The 24488-nt window shown below is 42.6% G+C and overlaps 1 protein-coding gene across 1 annotated transcript in view; it reads left to right on the top strand.

The window, feature by feature from the left end:
• The window catches only part of LOC138967488 (phosphatidylinositol 3-kinase regulatory subunit alpha-like), a gene marked incomplete in the record, with an annotated part of 127949 nt that extends 107889 nt beyond the window's left edge, over nucleotides 1–20060 (top strand). The window contains 13 exon segments of the mRNA XM_070340048.1: nucleotides 3024–3140; nucleotides 3763–3861; nucleotides 4306–4416; nucleotides 5035–5112; nucleotides 5402–5533; nucleotides 5970–6177; nucleotides 9714–9826; nucleotides 10562–10748; nucleotides 11020–11203; nucleotides 11680–11921; nucleotides 12593–12835; nucleotides 13458–13634; nucleotides 14721–20060. Of these exon segments, the coding sequence (XP_070196149.1) occupies nucleotides 3024–3140; nucleotides 3763–3861; nucleotides 4306–4416; nucleotides 5035–5112; nucleotides 5402–5533; nucleotides 5970–6177; nucleotides 9714–9826; nucleotides 10562–10748; nucleotides 11020–11203; nucleotides 11680–11921; nucleotides 12593–12835; nucleotides 13458–13634; nucleotides 14721–14949 (2120 nt within the window).
• Nucleotides 20061–24488: the final 4428 nt, after the last annotated feature.

Consider the following 24488-nt stretch of genomic DNA (forward strand, 5'->3'; position numbering starts at 1 on the left):
GCCTCCGGCCTCAGTCTACTCTATGCAACTTTCGCTTCCGTTTTTTGCGGTTTTGTCTGCTGCATTTCCGGCTCTGTTCGGATACACTACTCCTCTTCCTGACACTCCTTCTCGGAGGTCGGTGGGTGAGGAACAGCGGCTGGCCTACGGGCATTTAGGCTTTCAGCCTCAGCCGGGGCAGTCTTCACTCTACCTGTTGGGTGTTGTGGTTACTGCCTATTCAGTTTGGGTGCATCGACTTTGGTGGCTTCCTTGTTGGTTGACTTTGTTGTCGATGTCGGACTTCCGTTCCGCGAAGGTAGGATGTTTTCCTACTTCCGGTTCCTTAGTCACCTTTGGCGGGTACCACGGTTTGCAGGTTTTGGCTATGCCTTCTCCTCCCGGAAGTGGTATCTCTAGCGTTTTGGTTCTGCCGCTGTTTCTACCTTGGTTCAGTTCCGGAACACGCTCAGCCCCGGCTGGCTTCGGCTACACGGGCTTCACCTTTGTTCCTCCTTGCTTAATTCAGCTTTTGGAACTTGCCTCCTTTCTCTACTCTGTTGGCCAGCCCTTGCTAGGGTGAGCGAAGAGCAGATGAGGCTGCCCTTCCTTCACTACGCTCGTACGGCGGGTGTCGGAGGGACTTGTTTCTTTCGCATTCTCTGTTCCCTGAACAGTCAAAGAGAGTCACTTAAGCTTTGCTCGCAGTAGAGATTCAGTCGAGTAGAGATCACCAGGTCTCTGACTGCTTTACAAGGGTTGAAGTAAGGTAAAGCTAGCATCCTCAGGGAAGCATGCTTCGGAGAAGCATGCTCAATCCTCTGGTTAAGCTAAGCTGGCAGCCAATAGGCAGCCTCCATCGGAATACTTCTTTCCGTCTTCGGTTGGGGTAACAGTTGTTTCAGCCACGGGCTGCTGCTGTTGTATTTCCGGGTTTACCGGCGATGTTGTTTTTCTCACCGACGTTTCTTGGTACGTCGGGGTGGATGGAATAACGGCCGACCTTAGGGAGTCGGGGTTTTTAGCCTTGGCCGGGCAACAGCCATTCCGCGTTTTGGCGATGGTGGTTGTTGCCTTCCCGTTTCTTGTGGCTTCGGACTTCGTCTTTTCTTTCCTTTGTTCTCACTTTTAAGGAGATTGGATAGGACGATTTCCGTTTGGGCGGGGTTCTCTGGCTTCAGGTTACCCCTTTTTGGCCACAAACACTTGGACTTTGGTCCTTGTTGTCTTTCACCGAGTGGGACTCTGTCTTTCTCTAGTGAACAGACGCGCTCTGGTGTTTCGTCCAAACTTAAGGTATTCTTGAGCTGGCCTCGGAAGTAACATTCAGATTTTCCTGAGGGGGCATTGTCTTGGACAATGGATGTTTGAGGAGTAGTTCTTTGTGGCTTTCCTCCTCTCTCTCAGGTTTTTGGCTACTCTTCTCCTTCGGGCAGAGGTTTAGCTAATGTTTCGGTTCCTGTGAATTCCGTCTTGGTCTCTTCTTCCTCATCATGGCATGAGGTGAGTCAGGATGACGTCCGTTGGGTCGGGTTTCTTTTATAGTCGCCCGTCTACAAAAGGCAACTTTGACTAGGGCGGTTGTCCGTTTTTCTCCTTGTTTGACTCTGTCTTTCAGAGAGGGACAGACGCGCTCTGGGTTTTTGGCCAAACTCAGGAAGGCTCTTGATTTGGCCGGGAAGTTAACTGCCTGTTTATTCCCTGAGAACTCTTGTTTCGGGAGTCTTATGGCTGGCTGGCTTCACGGTTTACGTTTACCAGTCTTGGTTTTCTGCTTTCGGTTTTGGATTCACTCTCAATTACCTTCAAGCAGACTGTTTTGGGAACACTCTGGCTTTTAGCCATTTTGTTTATGGTTGCCAGTCACACCGGTCTTTGACCACCGGGGGTCCACACTTCCGGTGGCTTGCGCACAGTCGTAAGTGGCTGCTGTCGTGTGCTACCTCTCTCTCTGCGTTCGCAGAGACTGGCAGAGGATAACTGGCGACCTTCTATTTGTGAGTTTTCTCTTCGAGGTGGACTCTGGTACTTAGTGCTCGGATGTCTCTCTCTCGCTCTTTCGTGGGGATTGGTCACTCTTATTTTGAGCTGACTTCTTTCTCACAGGCCTTTCGGGCTTTACTACATCCCAAGGTTTGCAGACTTTGGCATGGTTGTCTTAGGGTCACCGCGAGGGTTCGTCCTTCTCAGCTTTGAGGGGACAACCTTACGCACAGATCTTTTCAGGACATTAGCATTTCCTTCCAATATAAGGGGGGGGGGGGAGCTTGTCTTTCCCTTGGCTCGCCAGGGTTATTAATCCAAGGCTTGGGTCTATTCCTGTGCTGTTTTTTACGGCTAGGAGATTCGAAGAAGTGCTGAGTACAGCTTACTGGATCTCTGAGGTTGTCTCTTTCACTTTTTGCCTGAGATACATCTCGGCTGTCAATCAGGACTTTCCTCGGTTCCCTCACTGCCTTTTGGCAGTGGGCCAGTCCCTTGCAAGGGTTTTTGAGTGGGTTAGATTTTCTTTCCCACTGGGCCCTTCCTGACTTTTTGGCAGCGGTCCAGTTTTCCGGCAAGGTTTTTTTTTGTTTTTTTGAGTGAGTTGGATTTTTCTTTCCCACCGCCTTGTTGTGGCAATCTGCTATATGTGATTCGGAGTAGGAATATGTAATTTAATCGAAAATTTTATTGTAAATTTTCATTTGATTAATATACCTACCCGAATCACATAGTGTATTCCCTCCCGCCAACCCCGCTTTTGATTTTGAGAATTTATTCTTTAGGTCGAATGATATGAACCACGTGTTCAGTAGCGGTAGTGACGTGGCATGCACAATGGGAGGTAACTCCCCGGGTGTATGGTCATTACCATGGCTATGTTTACTCTTTTTGTGGTTGGGGTTGCTTCCCTTAGACGGTTAGCCTTTTCAGAACCTAGCATCTCCGATTGTGTCAATGCTATATGTGATTCGGGTAGGTATATTAATCAAATGAAAATTTACAATAAAATTTTCGATTTAACCCACTTGCGTAACCTAGCGTTTTTTCTCTGTTCCCAGCGGCTGCGGGCGACTCTGAGCACAGATTTTCCGAGTACAACTTCTCCACCCTTCAGCGGTGCCACCTGTGTGACAAACTGCTGTACGGGCTTGTCCATCAGGGGCTGCAGTGCCGTGGTGAGTCATCGCTCTCCATTTCTAATGACTTACATAATTCTCCTGGGGTTTTATTTTAATTGTTTTATCAGGGCAGGTTGAATTTATGCATGAAAATGTTGATTTATTTGTGTGTGTGTGTGTGTGTGTGTGTCCACTGGCTGGTTGATTTTCTGTGCTGAAAACTAGGATTTGTTTTTTTCTCCCATGCAGAGTTGAAAGCTGTTGCATAAAAGCTTCGCTTCCGTCATGGGTTATTAGGAGTGTGTTGGGTAATCAGTACATGTTGTTGTATTAGTAATGATGTTTTCCTGCTGTTGCATAAGTGAATACCTTTATGCATATTTGTAATAATTTGTTCTATAGATGTAAAAACTGCCATGTTTCCTGTGCCATTAATTTGTAGGTGATCATTCAGTAGAAGAAAATGTGTTCAAGCTCTTGTCCTTTTCTGAAGAGAGTATCAATAGTTTTAACTTAGTTCTGATCATGTAATGGTAAAGTACATGTAAATTATAGACTTTGCAGTCTTTTTTTCGTTAACAAGCTTGATTTTTCATTTGTATTAACTATCATACTAAGATGCGTTTTATTTCAAGTTCTCATAAAATGTGTTCATGATGGTGTTTTTCTTCTTCTCCAGAGTGTGGACTGTGTTGTCACCAGTTCTGCTCCTCGCAACAACCAACCCAGTGCAATGTTCCCAAGTTAGAGCGTCTTCGGCGACCAAGTTTTACCCAAAGTAAGTGTTTGGTCTTGCCTTTTCTGTGTTTGGTCTGGAAGATCATCGGTTGCCAGTAACAGTAGTTTCAGTTGACCTGGTTTCAGAAATACAAATAGATAGTTAGTCTTTGTTGTATGATATTTATTGCTGAGATAGGTTTGTGGAGTTGCCTTTGATACACAGCTGTTTAATGGATTAAGAGTGTGATTTTAAAGTTGAATGCTGTTCTATCCTTTCTGAAGGGTCGCAGATTTGTTCAATTTTATATTACACAATTTTCTGCTAAACAACTCGATCCATTCTGCCAGGACCTGCAGGGAGGGGGGAATTGCATTGCTCCCAGAGTAGGTGGCAATTGTGGTGATGATGCTAGGGATGATTTTGATATGATGATGTCAATGATGATAATGTCGATGATAAAATCGATGATGATGTTAATGACAAGATTTCTGTGTTCTGCAGATGCTGTGTTCGGCTCGGAGCTGTCAGAGGAGGTGGAGAAATCACGGATGGAGGCCCCCTGGCCCATCGTCAAATGTGTTGAGGAAATCGAGCAGTGGTGTCAAGAGCATAGTAAGTAACAGTTCTTTTGATTCGTTTTTACAAGTAACAGTTCCATTCTTTTGATTCTTTTCTACGAATAATACATTCTTTTGATTCTTTTCTACGAATAATACATTCTTTTGATTCTTTTCTACGAGTAAGAATTGCATTATTTGATTTTTTTCTACAAGTAACAGTTCTATTTGTTAGCATCTTTTGTAACTACTTTTCCTTTAGTGGGACATGAAGGCATTGGCAGGTTTAGGCTGAAAGGTTTGCTGAAAGAGTGAACATTTGAGAATAAAAAGGGGTAGTATGGCATAATTACTGGATGTGCTATACTGCTCTTGCTTTCGTGTTTATGAGAATGATGTGTACATGTACAAACTTGAATATGATTTTACTGCTTATTATCAGAGTAGTCAGTTAGGCTTCACTGTTCTCTCTCTCTCTATCTCTCTCTCTCTCTCTCTCTGTCTCTCTCTCTCTCTCTCTCTCTCTCTCTCTCTCTCTCTCTCTCTCTCTCTCTCTCTCTCTCTCTCTCTCTCTCTCTCTCTCTCTCTCTCTCTCTCTCTCTCTCTCTCTCTCTCTCTCTCTCTCTCTCTCTCTGTACATCTTAACTGTATTTTATACATTTTCTATTTGCAGAATCAGAAGCTATCAGCATATACAGAATATCAGCCAAAACAGAAGATATCAACGAGATTAAAGAGGCCTTCAATATGGGTAAGTTACTGTTGGCTGTTGCATGTTGTTTCTTGAGATAACTGCAAAATAGTGCACCATACTTGAAATAGGTGTATCCTTCAAGTTAAGACTTTCCCTCGTTTAAGACAATAGTTTTTTGAGATGTTCAGTTTATAACCTCTGTAAAGTGATCTCCCTTTTAAGACTGGCTCCTTTTTAAGACCCGATTTTCTCAGATTTTTGGAGGTCTTAAAAGGGGGGTTCCACGGTATTGTCCCCCTTCTGGTTTAAACTTACTGATGCAAATGTTGTGTGTGTGTATGTGCAGGTGAGCAGGAGAAGGTGAACCTTTCAACGTACGATGTGCACTGTATAGCAGGCGTGTTGAAGAAGTACCTTCGAGAGCTGCCCAATCCCCTCATCCCTGTAGAGATGTATAACCAGTTTATTGAAGCTTCAAGTGAGTAATGCATTATTTTGTTCCTCTCTCTCTGCTCTTCATTCACATTGTGTGGATGGATTCTTGCATACACCACTCTCTCTCGCTCTCGCTCTCTCTCTTTCTCTCACTCCTCTGAGCTCTTTCCCCATACACACTTTTTCAAAAATAAGTTCATCTCACTGACAAGTCTATTTTCAGCAAGTTGCATTGTCACAAACCATACAGTAGAAGACTAAACACTATCTTTCAGGGGAATAAATCCAATCTCACAGACAACAATCTAAAGCCATTCTCACCAAATCTAACAAAACCACATGTTTCATTATTTCCAGAAGTGTCCAGTAAGTCAGATTTATCCAAATCTAACAAAACCACTTGTTTCATTATTTCCAGAAGTGTCCAGTAAGTCAGATGTATCCAAATCTAACAAAACCACTTGTTTCATTATTTCCAGAAGTGTCCAGTAAGTCAGATTTATCCAAATCGCTGACGGACCTCATTGAAGACCTGCCTGCCACCCACAAATCCACCCTCACCTACGTCATGGCTCACTTTTGCCGGCTGTGGCGGTACCAGAACGAGTCTGGAACCATGGATGGGGTGGATAAACTGTCCCATGTCTTCTGTCATATCTTGCTGCGCCCACCCTGGGAGAAAATCATGTGAGTAGAGTTTCCATGATATGGTGAAAGAGTGTATTTGAGTTGCTGGAGTGTTGATAAGCCTTCGTTTTTTATGCGTTGATCATTTGTCTTTGTTGTGTCTGCTTTGTTTTGTCATAGCTTGAATGTACTGTTTGCAGTTGGTCTGTTTTGTGTGCACATGGTAGACATGACTAGTGCACTTGTAATGTGTTTGCAGTTTCAAACACACATTTTCTTTTCAAACAGGCATCAGACATGGGATTCTTCCGTAAATTTACGGAATTCCGTAAATTTTTAGGCTCCAGGGATCATTCTTGAGATTCGTGCAAATCCGCTGAGAAAATGTTGGGGTATATGTAGGTATAGACCCAAGTTTTTCGGCCGGTCCGCTGATTGCGACGCTCCATTCCATACTATTCTTGAACGGTTGGTTCCTAAAACGGTCAGACTGTTGCTGGTCGATCCGTATGGGAACGCGCTCTTTGTCTCCTACAGTCACCGTTTCAACGTAGCTATCGGGGATTCAGTATAAGCATACCGTATGAGAATGATTCGGCGCCATTTTTACATCGCTTCGAGCCACCTGCCAAAATGATGAGGAAGCTAAAGCGAGACGAAACCGTTCTAGCCCGGGAAATTGACCAGCAGAAGTACAAGAAAAATCTCTGGAGATTCGACTGGCTCGATGAAGTTGTATCATTGAGCTGGAAAGACGAGAAAGGCCAGAAGACACAAGACGTGAAACTGAAAGTTGGCGATGCTTTTGCTAAAATCAACTTGCCGGGAAAAGCTCAGTGCACTTTGTGCAACGATGTTATCAACTACGGCTCCAATGGAAAGACTGCCCTCAAAAGCCACTTGAAAAGCAACAAGCACCTGACTATCCTGAAAACCCAGTCGGGTAATCAGTCACTGGGGTCGTTTGGCACCGACAAGGTAAGAACATTGAAACCACACCGTCACATGCCACCTCCACCACCCCCCCCCCCACCCCCCCCCCGCCTCTCTCTCTCTCTCTCTCTCTCTCTCTCTCTCTCTCTCTCTCTCTCTCTCTTTCTCCTCCTTATTTTGAGTCTTAGTGTAAAATTAATTTGAGAAACATGGGAAGGAAGAGAAAGGGGGGGGGGGGGGGGGGGGCTATGATTAAGCTGAAATATACATGTATTTCAGGGCCATTTTTGTGTGTCTAAAACAATAAAAACCTTCAGCTTCTGGGGGCGAAGCCCCCAGACCCCGACCAGGGGCGTTGCCCCTGGACCCTACTGGTGGCCTTCTGCGGCCCCCAGACCCCCACCTTCATTTTCCTTAATTATCACTTTTTCTGAATCCCATGTCTGAGGCATGCACACAACACTGTCTACATCCCTTTTGTCTCTTTTGTCTCTTTCTAACGTGAACTCTCTCTCTCTCTCTCTCTCTCTCTCTCTCTCTCTCTCTCTCTCTCTCTCTCTCTCTCTCTCTCTCTCTGTCAAACTTGTCTTCTGTCTCAGCCCACACAACCACATTGCATAAATGCAGCCACATCAAGTGACAAGTACAGCACAGCGAGACAAAGTGTGTATGTAGCTGAAGGGGTCAGACAATGGAGTGTAGGGGTGTGACAGACAAGCTGTCACCAAAACATAATGTAGTGCTTTCTTCCTGTCCCTACTCTTCTGACACTCTGCCCCCACGACCCCCACGACCCCCTCCCCCACGACCCCCTCCCCCACGACCCCCTCCCGCGCTCCCCCAACAAAACTCTCCCCTTTTCCCCCTAGGAGGGCAAGATGTCTAGGTCTTCAGCCTAGCCCCAACCAGTTCAAGCCAGCCCTTTTGATGGCAAAGCGAGGACTGTCAAACTCAAGGGATTTGTAAGGACACAGTACAACTGCAGGTGCTATGATGACTAAAAAGTAGGCTATGGTTTTATGGATCCGAGGCTGTGTGTAGCTTGTCAGATCACAGGCGGAAGGTATCGTCCACTGGACTACTACTATCACAGAAAGATTCTTTCTGTGATAGTAGTAGTCCAGTGGACGATACATTCGCCTGTGATCAGTGTCAACACACTGCCGCTGTTCGCAGACGTAAAGGCTTATCAGTTTTTGAACCTTGCGTTTGGGACACTTTTCTTTGTTTTTAACCAAATCTTTGCGGGGTAGTATGACTATGATTGGTATCTGGTATTAAGATCGATGTGCATCACTGCATGCTTTTGGACCGCATGCTTTCCTGAACCCACGAGTAGTTACGGGGCTTCAGGATCGATACATTGCAGGAACCTTTTCAGGTTATCATCGCTTGATTAAACAAGCAAGAAAACTATATGTGGGTAAATAATTCAATGGAAAACTGTTTACCATAATCGTCTTAAGGAAAGAATAAGTTCAATAACATTACTTTGTGGGCGGCATCAATCAAAACGCCCATGTCATTCCGGATCATTGACGGACCCGAACATAAACCAATCCTCCATGTTACTACCCCTCCATATAACAACCGAATTTCGGTTACATTTTCAAAGTCGTTAGACAGAGGTACCACTGTATTAGTGAGGCAGAGAAAAGTAAGATAGTTCGCAGGCTTGGTATATTTCTTTGTATCTGCTTGTCTTTTAGCTATTCTTTCAAAGCTGTCTCGGTTCATATCTCTGAAAGAGTTGCACTTGTCATGCAAATGTTAACTTTCTGATGGAAATCGTGGTTGCACATGTGGCAATGGTGGTTAGAGGGTACTTAACATCAATTGATGAACATTAATCAGATTGCAGAGTGTTCCTCTTGTTGTTAGCTAGGGTCTCTCTTGTCAAGCAGCTTTGCCCTAAGGGGACGAAAAAGAAAAGTTGCCATGACGTCAGTTGCCCCCCCCCCCACACACACACACACACACAACCCCTGCAGGCACAAGGGGCCATAAAAGTAATGTGTGGGGACCTTACCTGTCTCTCCCTCCCCCCCCCCCCCCCCCCCTGCTGGTTTTTTTTTTTATTTTTTTTTTACCTGGCATCCCATGGTGCATCCCAGGGCTGTTGTTTACAGCCACATCTATCTCTGTTTTATATCACTCAAGCAAGGTCAAGCAAGGTCATCTTGCCCCTCTTCTCCCTCCCGCCTGATCACATTAACCTATTTCCTGTACCACAAGGTTGGAGTGGAGATGTGTGTGTGTTAAGGGGGGGAGGTAGAGGATAGATGAAGCCCTGTATGGATTGAATGATGTTGGGTGGGGGGGGGGGGGGGGGGGGGGATGAAGCAGTGTTCAAATGAAGAGTGCCTTGGGGTGGTGCTTTGATCTTGTAGTAATCGGTAGGAGTCTTGTCTGTCTGTTGTGGTTTGAATTAGCCTATGGGTAAAATATCAGAAATGTAATCAAAACTTGTTTGTTATTCTGGAAAGAATGACCATGGACAATGTCCACCCTCTTAGTTATAATATGAAGATTAACATACATGCATGAAGTCATGAAGCAAGGAAAGGAGGATTGCTTGAAGGATAGAGAACTAGTTTTTGATATCAACAACAAATTGCTTATTCAAGACAAGTGGACTGACTGGATGATCTGATTGTGTGCAGAGAGATCATCGAGAACACCAAGCTTCACATCGACATCATAGAGGAACTGCTGAGGAACGGAAACTGGGGCGAACTGATCCCACCCATCCCTTCACCAAACCCTATACCTCCACGTGAGTTCAACAATCCGTCTTATCATCCATTTCTTTTTTCTTAACAGGAAAATTGTATTCCAAAACTGTACAGTCATTCTCAGGCTGCCCTGTGACATAATGCACAAAGCGCACCCTGTGTTTTCAGCACAGTGCAGTTGGGTATGCTGTGGTGTGCATTTGCTAGCTTGTCGCTGATATCAGAGTTTTTATGCCTGAAACTTTGTGTGATAGCTTATCGGAAGAAGAAAAGGAAAAAAGGGAAGTAGGTTTGGCTTATCAGAAAAAGAAAAAAAGAAAGTAGGTATCTGTCTGAGGCGTTAGAGCCAAATAATCTACAACCAAGAGATGAAAGGCTGCACCTTAATCAGTGAAAAGTATGTCAAATGATCAGTTCAATGAGGTCACTGTTATCAATAACAAAGCATCAACCGGAGCTGACAAAACTGTATCCTTCATTAAGAATAAAAACTTCCTGGTTGACATCACTTGCCACTTTGCTTATACTGTGTGGGAAGAAAAAGGAACGCACAAACATAACACATGAAAGATCAGCAAATGACATGCACTCTGCTCATTAGTAGCTGTGTACTGGCCAGGAGATACAGCTGAAACTTGACTTGCAAACAACCTACTGTATACAGTCTTTATCAGTCATGTACATGTTCGGGCTGACAATTTAGATGTGTGATCGACAAGAAGAAGAAGAATCGGTCATGTACTCTTTAATGAACAAGCCCCCCTTAATTCTCTCAGGCCCACCCCGAGGCCCCGGTGAGACGATGCCATCACCGCTGTCTGCGGAGGAGCGGTTGAAGGAGGCCGAGTGGTACTGGGGTGAGATCACCAGGGAGGAGGTGAACGAGAAGCTCAAGGACATGCCTGACGGAACCTTCCTCGTTCGCGACGCCACCACACCCGGCGACTACACGCTCACGTTGAGGTTGGTATTGTGTGTGTGAGAGAGTGTGGATAGAGAGAGAGAAAGAGAAGAGAGAGTGAATAGAGAATGTGAATAGAGAGAGTGGATAGAGAGAGACAGAATGTGTTTGTGAACATGTCTGACTGCCTGTGTGTGTGGGTGAAACAGACCCACATACACTCTCACACTGTCAGACATGTACACTCACACACAGGTAAAGACAGCATGCCAGGCAGACACATACCCACATGCAGCTAGACATTTTAATTTCATTTGCTATGTGTGGTTGCAGGAAAGGGGGCAGCAACAAGCTGATCAAGATTCTGCAGAAGGACGGCAAGTACGGCTTTGTGGAGCCCCTGGAGTTCAACTCGGTGGTGGACCTGATCCAGCACTACCAGAACAACTCCCTGGCCATGTACAACCGCACCCTCGACACCCGCCTCTTCTACCCCATCAGTCGCTCCATGGGCATGGTCAGTGCTCATCATTTCATCATAATGATGATACATAATATTTCTGAAGCGTGTATATCCAGTGTTAAAACTCTGCTCAGAGTGCTGTACTACCATTGAGGAGGAGGGGAGAAAGATTACAATATTTTCAGTGCATTTACAAACACACAAACACACATATATATTCAGACCCCTCATCCCCATCTCCTACCGATATACTGTATAACAAATTAGAAATTAAACATTTGTCTGGGTTATAGAATTTTGCTGTTGTATTGTCCATTTTTGAAGAGAAACCATTGCTTTGGTTTAAAACAATGTTATTCACAATACATGACATGAAAGAATTGGATTTGACTGTCTGAAACAAGGCCACGAACGCAAGCAAAAGCTTTCACAATGTCTTTGCCCTCTAGGTTATAGTATTGCACAGTTGTCTTGAAACCTGTGTTTGAAAGAGAAACCATTGCTTTCACAATTTCTTTTTCCTCTTTCAGGACAAGGAACATGCAGAGGATGTGTCAGAGGACATCAAGAACCTGATTGAGATCAACCGCCAGTACCTTGAGCGGCGGGCGCAGTACGACCGCCTGTACACGCAGCACACGCGCACGGCCACAGAGATGCAGCTCAAACACCAGGCCCTGGACGCCTTCAAGGAGACGCTGCTGGTCTTTCAGGACCAGATGGACCTCCACCGCCGCTCACACGACCAGGCTTCTGGCCACGAACTCAACAAGTGAGTTGGTTTAGCATGTTTCTTAGGTTGGTTGGTTATTAATAGTATACGTTATTTTTATGATTGAACACACGCAAACATGCACTATTTTGTAGTCTCGGCTGGCCGCCTAAATATGAAGTTTTGTAGGCCTCTGACGTCAAATGGCTGAAAGAAGGGAAATCCAGTATTCAATCCATACATTATTGTTTATCGTCTCTTCATCAGTTAGTGCAATTCGAGACCGATGCAAGTTTGTTTCCTATTGCAGTTCCATGTTTCTTGGGTAGGGGCCGGGTGGGGTAACAGGGAGAGAGAGAGTATTTGGTGTCAAAGTTCTTGAGAGTTGAGTGGCAGTGTTCAGGGTAGCAGAATAGGCAAGAGTGTGTGTCTGTGTGTGTGTGTGCCTGATTAGAATTACCTCTAAACTTGTTGTAGGCTTTTTCTATGTCATGCCTCCTGGCTGGCTGCCTGACAGAAGCAAATCTTGATGCAGAAGTACACCACTTGGAACAAGATATCATTTTCCAGCAGAGAAAATAAAGTGGTAGAGAGACACACAGAGATTAGGACAATGAATCAACGAAGCATTGAGTGTATCGTAGGCTGAACTTGTTTGTATACCTTGTGCGCCATACTCAACACAAGACTAACAAAGAATCACCCAGCACTCTCACCTTGTCCTCCGACAGGTTGCACGAGAACTTTGAGCTGCTCAAGTCCCGCTACCTCAAGATCCAGGAGAGCAAGAGTGCGCTGGAGGTCGACCTCAACCGCAAATCTCACCACAACCGCACGCTCATCTCGGAGATGAACGCCATGAAGCCCGAGATCAAGCGGCTGGTGCGGCAGCGAGACCAGCTCAAGAAATGGCTGCTGGACCACGGCAAGACGCACGACTTCCTCGACAACATCCTTGAGAGGAAAGAAGACAAGTAAGGAGAAAGAGAAAACCTGTCTGTTGCTATATAAAAAGACGTTGTACTCCCGTGTCAAGGAAGATGACGAAGTTAGTAGATTGTAATTTTGTCATCCTCGTTGACACATAAGAACCATAATTTTTTGTCTTTTTATTCCTTGCTCTCACGTGCAGTCACCATTGTTTTCTGTCCTTTTGGGGTTGTTGGTGTGGGGTTTTTTCATTGAGAGGAGGGGCATGTTGATTGAATGGTTGACTAGTTTGTTTTAGCTGCAGCTTATAGCTTTATTGTGTTGTCTGCAGCAAAGATTTTCATGATTGTCTGGCATTTTTGGGTCATGTGGTTACACGTTTAAGTTGAATATTTGAGTCAAAATAAACTCTGTCAATCTCACAGTGGTAAGAAGCCAGCTTTATTGTGTTGTCTGCAGCAAAGATTTTCATGGTTGTCTGGCATTTTTTGGTCATGTGGTTACACGTTTAAGTTGAATATTTGAGTCAAAATAAACTCTGTCAATCTCACAGTGGTAAGAAGCCACCAAAGAATGACAGCTTTCAGTAGTCGTAGCCATACTGGTCTTAAGATTTGTTTAGGTCCAAAACAGAAGTGTTGATTGATATGTCTGTGTTGATTGCAGCCCCTCGGATTCCTTCTACCTGAAGGAGGACGAATACACGTTCCCACAGTTGGAGGAGACTCAGTGGTTCATCAACTGTGCCAGGGACAAGGCAGAGGACATGCTGATGACACGGACAGACGGAACCTTCCTCATCCGACCCAAACCGGAGGAGAGAACCCACGTCTTGTCCATTGTGTAAGTGTCTAGAAAGTGTGAAGCTTTCGTTGAATATGTGCAGTAGGTTGCAGCACCCCACCTTGTGAGGTATTTGGCAGGGGGGGGGGGGGGGGGTGCAGGGAGGGGTGTTGGGGACTGATAACAGTGACCAAACTGCTCAGTTCCCTGTCATATCCTTGCAGAAGTGAAAGAATTGTGAAACTTTTGAGGTGTGTTTGGATGTGTGATCGCTGGTTTTGTAGCTATGTTGGGCTCAGTTGGACTTATCACGTAGGCAGCTCATTAACTACCTTCTATTTAGTTTTCCTTTTCTTCTTTGCATTATTTGGGCTAACTTATGCAAGTTTACGTTAAGTTTGGCAAAATATTGTATGTAGACGCATGTCTGTTAGAACCTTTTGCATAGAGAGAGTGGGCGAGATGGATTAACTTTGACGGAAAAGCTGCCATCTTAATCATTGTAAGTGATGCCTGTTTGAAAAGCTTGCCTATTTGTGGCTTTTTTTTCTTCTCAATGGTTGTTTTTAGGGGGGGGGGGGGGGGGACTAGAGAGGAGAGAGAATGTACTGTATTTATTTTTTTCCAACATAGGGAAAGAGGATGGAGGAGACATGAGGTCTAAACACGTAACCTGTTTGTACTTGGCTTAAAGAAGGTTAAGATTAGTTACAGGTAGAAAAATGTGTTCCCTTTCTCTGGAGTTGATTAATGAAGGGGATGCATAGAGAGGGCAGGGTTGTTGTGATGCAAGCGATGACAGGTACGACACATTGAGCAAAACGAGTGTTAGTCTGCGGAGAATGATCGTGACAGGGCCAGAGACAGAGTGTCTGTGGGAAGTGCAGTTTGGTCAAAGGTTATTAAGTCAGTGTACTTTCTTCTTTCATCAACCCCATTCCCACCCACCCCCACCTTCCCTCCTTCCAATCTCTACCAGCAGCCTACCTCTCTGCCACTGACTCTAATTCTTCTTGTTAGTTTTCCGTTTCCTACTTCTTTTAGTTTAGATTTGTAGTTCATGATGACTATCATTATTTTTGACATTATTTTGAACAATCTTTTCATGATGAATTGAACTGACAGAACTGTTCTCTGGTTGTGCAGGTGTCGCGGGCAGGTGGGCCACTGCAAGATCCTGCGACGTGACACAGGCTACGGCTTTGCCGACCCCTACTTCATCTTCCCTTCCCTACGCGACCTGGTCATGCACTACCACCGCACATCGCTGGCCGAGCACAACAACGAACTGGACGTTTGCCTCCTGTACCCCGTGCGGAGCACCCCTCCCCCCCAACCACACTCAGACGTGTACCTGCGCATGCAGCAGCAGTAGCCCTAGCTTTGGGTGTGATTGTCTGCGTCTGATTCTAGTTGGATTATCGTGCCAGTTGCCTTGGATACTCTGCGTGTGTGTGTGTGTGTGTGTGTGTGTGTGTGTGTGTGTGTGTGTGTGTGTGTGTGAACAACTTCATGGCCGTTTGGTCCGGAGAAAACTTCATAGCTGTGTGCGTCAAGAGAAAACTACGTGGCTGGTTTATCTGGAGAAAAAAATTATTGGCTGTTTGTTTAGTCCGAATACAACACCTGGACTATGCGTTCCAGATACAACTACTTAGCTGCATGGTCAGGATAAAACTTGTTGGCTATGTGGTCCAGATAAAACTGAACTACCTGACTACTTGCATTTTCAGCATTGTGGATGTGATGAGACTGTGACCAGTTTCCAAGCCGTTTTGTCCCAATCTGTCATAACTGCCAGATAGTGTCTGGTATGGAAGAAATTGTGGTCCAAATTTGAATTGGATTTTCAGTATTGAGAGTAGAACTGAAGACATTTTCCAGCTCTGCGGTCCAAAATGTTGCGTGGAATTGTTGTTAGCATGAGGAACCAAACATATTATCTGGTGGTGAATTCTAAGTCTGCTTGACTTTTCAGCTTCTGAATCAACAGAATGACACAGCGGCCTGTTGTTAAGATTGGTATGGTTTCTTTCACTGTGGTCGTCCAGTAAAATATTTGAAAGAACATTTCACAGTATTTACAGGTGAGATAAAACAGACAGGAACACAACAGCTTTGAAAGTGAGACTAGATTGTCTGTGCTACTCAACAGAGCAGGTACACCTCTGGCTGAAGCATGCTTCATTGGTAATTCACTATCATACCCCAAAAGTCTTTCCAGTGGAAATTACCAGTTTCCAAACTAACAATGTCATCACGTGGAAATCGCACGAAGGCGATTGACAACAAGTCTAGCGCAGTGAGTGAGCGAGGCCCAACCAGGGATTGAGAATGTTCACTGACCTTGTGACCAACATGTATGGTGTGCAATGCTGCGTTTCATGGGATCAAGTACACGACAGTGTCGCCCTTCCTGTTCAGTCTGCTAAACCATTGACAGATGACAACAACAACAAACTAAAACGATCAAGAGGGATTGCATGTGATCACAGTTATGTTGAGCTGAAGCTGTGTAAAGCCTGAACGCTTTCAAAGCGCACTGTTTCTGACGATGCCTTTTCTATTTGCGGTGCATGTGCTTTGTGAAAATAGATTTTGTCACTTACTTACCAGGACACAGCGAGCCTTAGCTTGGCTTTATTGTATAGTACCTTAGCTTGGGTTTATTGTATAGTACCTTAGCTTGGGTTTATTGTATAGTACCTTAGCTTGGGTTTATTGTATAATACCTTAGCTTGGGTTTATTGTATAGTACCTTAGCTTGGGTTTATTGTATAGTACCTCAAACGTTAAGTGGACTTCATTTTACCAGGACACACCGAGCCTTAGCTTGGCTTTATTGTATAGTACCTCAAACGTTAAGTGGACTTCATTTTAGAAGATCATCTCCACACCTTTTGTTTTCACCAGGTAGAATGGCAGTACTTGAGTTTTGAGTGTTGAGTTGCCAGGTTGAGATTAAATGAAGTGGGTACATGTACTGAGTATACCTAGATCTTAGTTCTACTTTCTCAGCCCTTAGACACCATTTTTGAAAACATTTCTGTTCCTAGCATAAAACTTCTTTTTTTCTCATAGAAATGAGCAAAAATAAAAATTCCTTTCAGTTAGTACTTAGTAAGGACGATTAGAGATGTCCTTTTCAACTATATTCTAGCTCTACAATACTAAAACGTCAAAAGTAGGAATGTGGTTATTTATGAGCATTTTTATCAAATAAATTGTGAGATGCCTAGAACACAATTTTTGTATCCACATTTTTCTTTTCTTCACGAGCAATCCTTGTTCTTTATACAAATGCCAGAACAGAAATTCACCACTGGAGTGCAGGGCAGGTTTGGATTGTTAAACTCCAATTCTTGTTTTTTGAAAATGTTTTGTCTTCTGATGTTTTTTGTGGGAATATTGTTGTGGTGTGTAAGTATCGTCCACTTCTCTGTACTTGTATGTTGGTGTATTGGAAAGGAAAATGGCGAGAAATACTACAACAGCGGTGACAGGAAATGGCATTCTGTATTATCATCTTTTCTTGTTTCTCTCTTTTGTAACTATTCTCTCTTTTGTGACTGCAGTCCTTCCCCCATAGGCTGTGAGAATGGCTTGCTTTGTCTGCATGGGAGGTGTCTGAAGTAATGTCTGTGATGATTTCCCAATAAAATCATGTTTTATCATCTCTGTTTAACAATGATAGCATGACTTTCAAGTTTCTATTTCCTTTTGCAATCCTGGGAATATAATCTGTCTATTCTAAGTTTGTAATTTATTTTTTGTTCTCTCTTTTTGTATACACTACCTATGAGTGATACGTGATCTAAAAAAAAAGAAACCATATAACAGCATTAATTAACTGTAAATATTTCCTCAATCATTTTTCATGGGTTTCTGCATTAGGTCTTGGGGTTGAATGCTTCAATTTTGGTACACTTACAGTTCTAATCGTCAGAACATCATGGGGAGGAAGGAATTCTTGCTGATTAAAACAAAAGAAACCAAATATTGATAACCTGGCAGTGACTCTACCAAAAAGTTTGTTTGGAGAGCTGCCTGAAACAATAGCAAGATCTAGATCAGCACTTTTCAGGACGTTTACGGGAACGTGTACGGGTAACGTCATCAAATCTAGTTTTTACGTCATGCGTTTGCCAAGATCTGTAGTCTTGGTGGGAGCAAAACAACGTATGCATTTGGAACATTAAAGAAAAAAGTGAGTCACGTGTGACGCAATATCTACACGTAGTCGTACACGTAAGGTCTTTGCTACATGTTCGATCATCTAGAACACTGTATACAGTGTATTATTGCCAGAGGGCTGCTTGACAGATTTGTGTAAAACAATGTTACTTCTCCTTAACCCCACTTGATTATTTTGTTTGTAGTGGGGTCACAGAGCTGGATTGTAAATGCGAATGACATCTTTGTCAGCTACTTGTTATGAGTGCTTCTGAGTGTATTTGATCGAAACGAATGAGGTTTCAGAATGGTCAAAAGAGTACTATATATATACATATATATATATATAATGTACATATTGTACATGTATATAATTCATACCAGTGAAAATGTACAAAGTGCCGACGGACCAGTAGAAGCAAGCGATATATGAAGTGTTATTATACCTTGTGTTCCTGTTTTGGGAATATTGCGGTCCAGAGTGCTGCATTAACTACATACTGTGATCCTTGTTTGCATTGGCGATGGACCTGTCGCTGGTGGGGACTTCCACGCTTTCAAACAATATCTTTATACCAGTACGTACAGTGAAACCCACCTTTTAAGACCTCCAAAAATGTGGGAAATCCGGTCTTGAACAGGAGGGAGTCTTACAATGGAGGTAAATTACAGAGATTATGAACAGAACATGTCCTGGATCGGAGTGCCTGGCGAGCTCTTGTTGGCGGCCTATGCCCCGGACGGGGTCAAAGGCATAAGTAAGTAAGTAAGTAATGAACAGAACGTCTGAAAACGCAAGGTCTTAAAAGAGAGGAAGTCTTAAATTGGGGGGTCTTAAAAGGTGGGGTTATCTAGCGCGCCCATGCTATTGCCGACTTCTGACGGCTCCTGCATCGTAAATCTCCTTGTCCCAGGGTACACGCTAGCCTACGAAGGTCCGGCTTTAAAAGCGAGGAAGTCTTAAATTTGGGGGGTCTTAAAAGGTGGGTTCCACTGTGTAAGACAGTTTGTGTTGAAGCTGCACATTTGGTGTCCTGTGCACCGACACTTGTAACAGTGAAAGGCCAAGGAGTCACACTGCACAGTGTCAGTAATGTGGGATATAGTGCACACAAAAACGGAACAAGTGTACATCTGTCGACCCCGGATACCAGAGGTTGTTGGCCTTTAAATCAGTTGAGTATCAATGATGTTATTGATATAGGAGGCAGACATAGCAAATTCATGAGCCATGTGCATGTTTGCGAGAGCCAGAGCTCAAAAACACATCTATCTGCATTTTATTTCCTTTGAAAGTTTGCTGCATTAAGTAGAATTCTAAAACACGTCAAAAAAACAATTCCAGTTGAAAACTTGTTGCATTTATTAGTTTGACCACCTTGTAAGCCTTGATTTTTAAGTTGTCTCAAGTGTCTTCAGTTGTTGAGTAGTCTGTTGCCCTCTGTACAGTTCTTAAAGTGTCTTCAGTTGTTGAGTAGTCTGTTGCCCTCTGTACAGTTCTTAAAGAGACACACTGTTGATGAACCAAAAACCTGTGACATAATCTGAGGTGATCTATTGAGAATTGTTACCTGACTCAAAATCAATAACTCTCTGTGTATGCATTTTTTTTACAAGAGCCAAGGTGATTTTTGTTAAAGAATGAGCATTATTGTGCCGCACTGAATTGGATTTTTGTGCTTCTTAGAAAAGTGGGAATTTTATGACTATTTATTGCCTTTTAATTAATATCATCAAACTTTTTCTTGTAATTGACTTGCTTTCATTTCCTGTATTTTCTTGCAGTGTGCAGAAAAGTTTTAATGTAAATGTTTAGAATTGGTAAGGACATGACTAGGCAGTCTTATTGATTCATCGGACATAATCCTTCAGGTTGGAATTAATGCAGTATTGGCGTTAACCGGTAATTTGAAATTAGAAAATACCGGAACAAAATCGACTGCCGGTATGGTATGACCTACCGGTTGTTGTTTTTAGAACTACCGGGTTTTTTTCGCTGGTAAAACAACAAAACCAGTACTCTGAGTTGGACTCTTACTGGTGTCAATGACCAGCCTACCTTTTTTTTCTGGACAGTTTTCATCATAAAAGTTTGTGTACCGAGTTTGAACAAATATTAGCGCCATCACTGTAATGTTGGCCCTTCGTGGTCGGCTGGGCCTTAAGCAAACAAACAAACAAACAAACAAATCACTGTAATGTTACATGTTATTTTCAGAACATGTACCTTGAAAGTTTGTCACACGATGTTGACCTGAGTATGTTGTGTTGCATACACCATGTTTATGTTGAATGGGTTGGCTCTATAATGGGTTGGCTCTATAATGGGTTGGCTCTATAAGGGGAAAAAACAACAAAGCAACAACTAAATAAACTAACACACCTTTACCTTCCTGACCACATATTATTGTTTCAGAGCTTTCTTTCTCTTCTATTCTTTTTTGATTTCCTTTCATGTGGAACTTCAAGTGTTGGGATTGAAATTAAGTCGTGAACTCTACAGTCATTTGGTGCTTAGTGTTAAGCAAGTTGTTGATATTGATCTATGACTGACAAGTATAAAACAGCCGGTACCACAACTGTTTCATTTGCTGTATTAACTGTCATGTTTTAGAAACCTCTTCCCCCCGCGGGTTAGGGGGAAGAATTTACCCGATGCTCCCCAGCATGTCGTAAGAGGCGACTAACGGATTCTGTTTCTCCTTTTACCCTTGTTAAGTGTTTCTTGTATAGAATATAGTCAATGTTTGTAAAGATTTTAGTCAAGCAGTATGTAAGAAATGTTAAGTCCTTTGTACTGGAAACTTGCATTCTCCCAGTAAGGTCATATATTGTACTACGTTGCAAGCCCCTGGAGCAATTTTTTGATTAGTGCTTTTGTGAACAAGAAACAATTAACAAGTGGCTCTATCCCATCTCCCCCCTCCCCCCCCCCCCCCCCCGAAATGGCATATTTGTTACGGACTCGCATTTGCCAAATCAAATGAGAACAGTATGAGGGCAGTCATTAGGACAACAAATAGGTTTTGTTCTGTTGATTAAAAGAACAACACTTTTAATGATAAACATGGCCCAAGTGCCTGCTGATTTTGTTTTTCATTTTTAAGATTGTTGCTGTACATGGTGATGTACGTATATGATGGATTTGTAATGTTAGGTGTAGATTTAAGTTTTGAATGCCAAAGATTGAAGTATGTGTTAATTTGAACTCATTGTCTCTGTTAGCACGCTGTGGCCTGTTGCTAAACTAAGTGTGTGAATGTGTTGGAACAGTTTTTCTTAACAGTGTACCTCGATGTGTGTACAATTTCGTTGTGTACAGTGCGCGACTATGTGTAGAAGCTAATATTTGTACAGTGTGCAAGTGTTTGAAGAAAATCAGTTTTTCTGTCTTGAAGTGGTTTTTTTCTTCTTTTTTTTTTCTTATTCAGAAGTCAACGATCTGTGGTGATTTGAAAGCAAGTACGTGTATAAATGATGGCTGTCAAATGTTTCTGTATAAATGATGGCTGTTAAATGTTGCTGTATAAATGATGGCTGTTAAATGTTTCTGTATAAATGATGGCTGTTAAATGTTGCTGTATAAATGATGGCTGTTAAATGTTTCTGTATAAATGATGGCGGTTAAATATTGCTGTATAAATGATGGCTGTGAAATGTTTCTGTATAAATACGCAAGATTGTGCAGAATAACTGATATTACCGATCCATCTTGATGTTGGAGTATTTGTGTCACACATGTTTACATCTTCGTTTGTCTATGATAATATTACCAGATAAGGGTAAGAGAGGGAGGGTGGAGAGAGATTTCTATCATAATATGTTTTGTTTCAGGTGGTCTGTTTATTCTGTATTCTTGCTCACTAGTTCCTCAATGGATTATTTTACATAGGTTTGCAAGACTTGTCCAGAAACTAAAAAAAAAAAAAAAGTCGCGTAAGGCGAAATTACTACATTTAGTCAAGCTGTGGAACTCACAGAATGAAACTGAACGCACTGCATTTTTTCACAATGACCGTAGTCCGCCGCTAGTGCAAAAGGCAGTGAAAGTGACGAGTCTGTTCAGCGCGGTAGCGGTTGCGCTGTGCTGCATAGCACGCTTTACTGTACCTCTCTTCGTTTTAACTTTCTGAGCGTGTTTTTAATCCAAACATATCATATCTATATGTTTTGGGAATCAGGAACCGACAAGGAATAAGATAAAATAGTTTTTAAAACGATTTCGGAAATTTAATTTTAATCGTAATTTTTATATTTTTAATTTTCAGAGCTTGTTTTTAATCCGAATATAACATATCTATATGTTTTTGGAATCAGAACATGATGAAGAATAAAATAAAAGTAATTTTGGATCGTTTTATAAAACAATAGTTTTAATTACAATTTTCAGATTTTTAACGACCAAAGTTATTAATTAATTTGTAAGCCTCCATGCTGAAATGCAATACTGAAGTCCGGCCTTCGTCGAAGATTGCTTGGCCAAAATTTCAATCAATTTGATTGAAAAATGAGGGTGTGACAATGCCGCCTCAACTTTTACAAAAAGCCGGATATGACGTCATCAAAGGTATTTATCGAAAAAAAGAAAAAATTGTCCGGGGATATCATTCCCAGGAACTCTCATGTCAAATTTCATAAAGATCGGTCCAGTAGTTTGGTCTGAATCGCTCTACACACACACACACACAGACAGACACACACACACATACACCACGACCCTCGTCTCGATCCCCCCTCTATGTTAAAACATTGAGTCAAAACTTGACTAAATGTAAAGTAGTCCATATTAGGGGCAAGACAAGAGTTGTCATGTGAACTCCAGAGGTTATGCGAGAGAACAAAGTAACAGAGCAGTGTATATGACATTGTGCTTTCTAGTCAAAAAGACATGGTCACAATTAAGGCTCATGGATTTTGGTCGTGTATATAAACGTAAAAAGTGTGTGTACCTTAATACATTGTAATATCATTGCTGATACTGAAAGAGTGAGAGAGAAGTCTTAAAATGTTATGAAGCACCTCCGCGTGAGGGGTTTTGCAGCCAGCGCAGTGAAGATAAAGAGGGAAACATTTTTCTCTGCTCGCGCGGCAGCAAGCAGGATGACTGTGAAATGTGAGTTGCATGCCTTTGTGTGTCTTTTTTCGTATGTGGAAATGATACTACAGTTTTGTGCTTGTGCAAGTGTTCTAACTTCTACGTGAGTATGAAAACATTTACATAAATGAGAAAGTAAATGCAAAGACATGTGATTGGAAAAATTGCAGTTTCATATTATTTGTTGTGCATGGGTGTGAAAACTTGATATAAATGAAATTGAACGCAAAGAGAAATGTGAATGGGACAATGTCATTTTTGTATGTGAAAAAAATGAAAATAAAGTGCATGAAATCATGTTACATTTCGTGTGCTCAACGTCAAGTTGCCTATCAACATGTCAGGGAACGTTTGTTGGTCTACTGTCATACATCTGATTATAATAACGTGCAGTGTTGCTTGACTGAATGACACAACATGAAATAGAATTCAAAACAATGAGTTACAAATACAAGCCTTTGTGTACTTAAATTGTGGACGGATGGTGTTTGAGACAAGATCTCTCTCTCTCTCTCTCTCTCTCTCTCTCTCTCTCTCTCTCTCTCTCTCTCTCTCTCTCTCTCTCTCTCTCTCTCTCTCTCTCTCTCTCTCTCTCTCTCTCTCTCTCTCTCTCTCTCTCTCTCTCTCTCTCTCTCTCTCTCTCTCTCTCTCTCTGAGCGTTTTGTCATGTTAAAATAATTATGTACCTGTTACGGGTCAGTTGGCCTAAACAATACATTTTCTGAGTTCTCTCTTTCTCTCTCACAGACGCGCGCGCGCATGCACGCACATACACACACACATGCCCTCTCTCTAAAACACACACTAACGCATAAAGGAGTCACTTGGCCTCTCACACAACCATTAGGAAGAAGACCTACATAACATAGAAACAAGAACGCTGAAGCGTGATTAACCAGTCAGTCAATCGAATGCACTGAAATACGGTTCTCTCTCACCTTCCCTATTTACAAGGGTACAGAGAGAGACAGATAGTTTGATTTTGAGTTGATTTGAAGAAACTTTGTTTGAAAAATGTTTTATGTATTTATTTGATTGCAAAAAACGAACAAACAAAAATTAGCCCAGAACCGCACAACAGCGACATGCATAGGAAAATGGTTTTCTCAAATCAGCCATGTATCGTTTGGGGTTCAGGTCAAGATAGGAGAAAAGCTCCTTATATGGACCGGCTCCTAATATGGACCACCTCCTGTTCGGACAAACTAACGGCGCTAGAGCGCTCAAAACAATTTCATTCGCTTTATTCACCCTCTCTGGATAAGTTGCACATGTCAAAACAGTTGCAGAAACACAAACCTCAAAACCGTTAGGCTTTTTCGCTTTTTTTCACTTTTGGCAGCGTTCATTCTAAATTTGCCGCCTAAAACGGACTCGTTTTTGTCCACAGCCAGGAGCTTTCATAACACAAAAATTGCTATATATGACAGCTAAGACCGTATTTGTTACATTTTAAGAGTGTGTACCCCGAGGTTCTACTGCAAACAAAAAATAATGGCAAAACCTCAAAGTATGTGTGAGTCCCCTAATATGGACCACCTTCAACAAATCGAAGAAAATAAAAACTAAAGGCAATTTCAATTAATTCATAAAGAAGCTTGCGGGAAATAACCTATAACCTCGAGATTTCAAGAAAATATAACAAA

Source organism: Littorina saxatilis, linkage group LG5 (genome assembly GCF_037325665.1).
Source record: "Littorina saxatilis isolate snail1 linkage group LG5, US_GU_Lsax_2.0, whole genome shotgun sequence".
Lineage (NCBI taxonomy): Eukaryota > Metazoa > Mollusca > Gastropoda > Littorinimorpha > Littorinidae > Littorina > Littorina saxatilis.